This window comes from Sphaeroforma arctica, assembly GCF_001186125.1.
Source record: "Sphaeroforma arctica JP610 unplaced genomic scaffold supercont1.2066, whole genome shotgun sequence".
In the NCBI taxonomy this organism is placed as follows: domain Eukaryota; class Ichthyosporea; order Ichthyophonida; genus Sphaeroforma; species Sphaeroforma arctica.
The window spans coordinates 1-3,134 of record NW_014038492.1 but is presented as its reverse complement, the minus strand read 5'-3'; the positions used below and the strand labels follow the sequence as shown (position 1 = coordinate 3,134).

The 3,134-nt window shown below is 38.9% G+C and overlaps 1 protein-coding gene across 1 annotated transcript; it reads left to right on the top strand.

Moving 5' to 3' along the window:
- The first annotated feature begins 416 nt into the window (after positions 1–416).
- On the top strand, positions 417–2,824 carry SARC_12092 (hypothetical protein). The gene is made up of 3 exons (XM_014293807.1): positions 417–586; positions 1,486–1,536; positions 2,261–2,824. The coding sequence occupies exons 1-3, from the start codon at positions 512–514 to the stop codon at positions 2,393–2,395; spliced, it is 261 nt and encodes an 86-aa protein (XP_014149282.1). The 5' UTR covers positions 417–511; the 3' UTR covers positions 2,396–2,824.
- Positions 2,825–3,134: the final 310 nt, after the last annotated feature.

The window sequence follows — 3,134 nt, the reverse complement described above, 5'->3', positions numbered from 1 at the left end:
TGTATATATATATTAATATATATGAATGGATATGTATGTATATATATATATATACATATATATATATACGTGTGTGCGTGTATATATGTATATGTATAAACGTATAGATATCTAAACATATGTATATATATATATATCTAAATATATGTATATATATACATATATATATATATATGTATGTATGTATATACGTATATATATATACATATGTATGTATGTTCGTATACACACACACACATATATATATATATATATATATATATATCTGTATCTGTATCTGTATCTGTATCTGTACCTGTACATTATAAATGTACACACCGAATATAATAACCTGTTAACATACAACTGTACACACCCAATATATCAGCCCATGCATACTCCAAAAACACACACCTGCCCTCGCGTACTATGCTTGTAGGTGGGTCGTTTGATCGTAGCCAAAGGCGGAGACATCCGCACACTGCTGACTCTGGCTGGAGTGGGTGATTTAGTGCTGACGTGTAATAGTGCCATGTCGCGCAACTTCACTGTGGGCGCTCGCATGGCCAAAGGTGAAACTCTGGAGGAAGTCAAAGCGTCGACCAATGTATGTTGTATGTATGTCTGGAACCCTACCCAAGCTGTCTGGCGGGAAGGTCATGTGTAGTAAATATCTATAAATGCATGCAGAAATGTATGTTGTATGTCTCTAACCCTATAAACCCAAGCTGTCTGGCGTTGTAGTCATGTGTAGTACAATGATGCATGCGGATGTGTAGTATATAGTTATGAACGCATGTACAGTAGTAGGATGGTAAGGTTTTAATACATCTTATGCACAGTGTAGTTAGCTTGTGTACCTAAGGTTTTAGTACATCATATGCACAGTGTAGTTGGCCTGTGTAGTTAAGGTTTTATTACTTCTTATGCACAGTATAGTTAGCATTTATTACATCTTATGCACAGTGTAGTTAGCATGTGTAGTTATTGTTTTATTACTACTTATGCACAGTGTAGTTAGCTTGTGTAGTTATTGTTTTATTACTTCTTATGTACAGTGTAGTTAGCTTGTGTAATTAACGTTATATTACTTCTTTTGCACAGTGTAGTTAGCTTGTGTAGTTAACGTTTTATTACATCTTATGCACAATGTAGTTAGCTTGTGTAGTTTGGTGGGTGACGTCTCTGTTCCATGTTGGGTGATCCTGAAGCCGCCTCGTCTACGAAAGCACCCGACGAGTACGATACAGTTGGCATGGAGGTGTAACTAATTGCTGTTTAGTGCTCCCTGCTGTTTGGTTTGAAAGTATTTTGAATACACTAAAAATAAGAACTAATTACTAATAACTGGTGACTAATCACTGGTAACTAGTAGCTGGTAGCTAATAACTGGTAACTAATAGCTGGTAACTGATAACTAATAACTAGTAACTGGTAACTAACATCTAATATAAAGCCATCCACTAGCGCCCCTTTTCATCGCATACAACTTATTAATCTCTGCAGTCCATTGCTGAGGGCGTATTCACGGCCTGGTCCATACATCAGATGAGCGTGGTAAGTAGATTTGGAAATATGTGTGTACTCACTCATCGCAAACAAAGGAAGTAGGGTTTAGGGTATATTGTACTGTCCCACTTCGTCCAGAGGAGTGTTGCTTCGTAGAGGGTGCGCAATATGTACTTGCCTGACAAACATTGGCTCTGTGGACTACTCTGGTGCTAGTGACCGTAGGAAGGTTAGCACTAATTATCGGATGTTCATGCTAAATGTGTACATACACCTGTGTGTGTGATGCTTAACGTGAATCCTATCTCGTGCGTCTATCGCCTGTAGTCTCAGTTTCGTATGCATCGTCTGTGTAATTTGTGAAACGGATTGGTCTAACGTATAGTACGCGTAGTGAGGCGTTGCCTCGGATGTGTGTGTTGAGTTTTTCACGTATGTGTACTGGTTATTGACTGGTCATAACCCTTAAAACCCTATCTACACATTGACTGCAATGAGAACCGCTGCGATAATAGTGGGACGTCGCAACGTCCGCAGAATTAGAACGTCTACTTCTTGTTGATGAGATGATATATAAGTCTTTTATTATTTTTATATTTATACATACAAGTCTTTTATAATTATTATATGTATACCCCATCATCCTTCACACGCTGTGAATTGCACCACTGAACAGAAACTGGGTTTAGATGTCCCTATAGCTCTGAGTTCATCTAAGTCCATTCCTCCACCCCCTCATCTTTCACACACTGTGAACTGCACCTCTGAACAGAAACTGGGCTTAGATATGCCGATATGCAGCGCCGTCTATTCTGTGCTGTATGAGAATGTACCGTTCCTGACTGTGCTCAAAGCATTGCAGAAACGCCCTCTGCGCGGCGAGAGAGACGAAGAAGAAGAAGAGTAGGAACATCCAAGTATAAGTAAACATGGGGCACGGACGGTTGAATAAAAGTATACATGGTGTACAGTATACATGGTGAACAGTGCACATGGTGTACAGAGGGTTGGATAACAAAGCACATGCACATGTGATGCGTGCACAGACGGTTATATGACGGACCACATGTGATGAGGTTTTGTGTCGTCGACATGGTTGTTGATGAAACATGCTGTAGTCGTGATAGTTTTAGGATATATTAAATGGTTCTGTTGAACCTTATTCACAATATACACATACAGATGCACATTGATTGGACGTACATATGTTATTGGGGAAGCACATACCTGGAATACCCCGAGGTCGAGAAATAGTGGCTGCTGCTGCTGGGGTGGGCGCATACATGCAATATCCAAATAAATAATAAAGCAACTTTATTGTTGGACAATCATAAACACAAGTACCATACAGAAATAATATGAATATCTTATTAGAGGGAAATCATATGCACATACCGTGCAAACGTAGATACAGACCCAGGAAGAATACACGGTCATTAATATGTGCATGCTTTTTGCAAAACAATAATATATAGAAGATGGACACTGAACGCACGTGTGAATAGGAATACATCAATATTAATCCATGTGCGCATGAATGTATGCATATACAGGAATGTATGTATGCATTTGAGTTTGTATGCATGCATGCGTGCGTGCACAGTGTTTGCATGTATATGTATATAGGAATGTATGGTGTATAACGT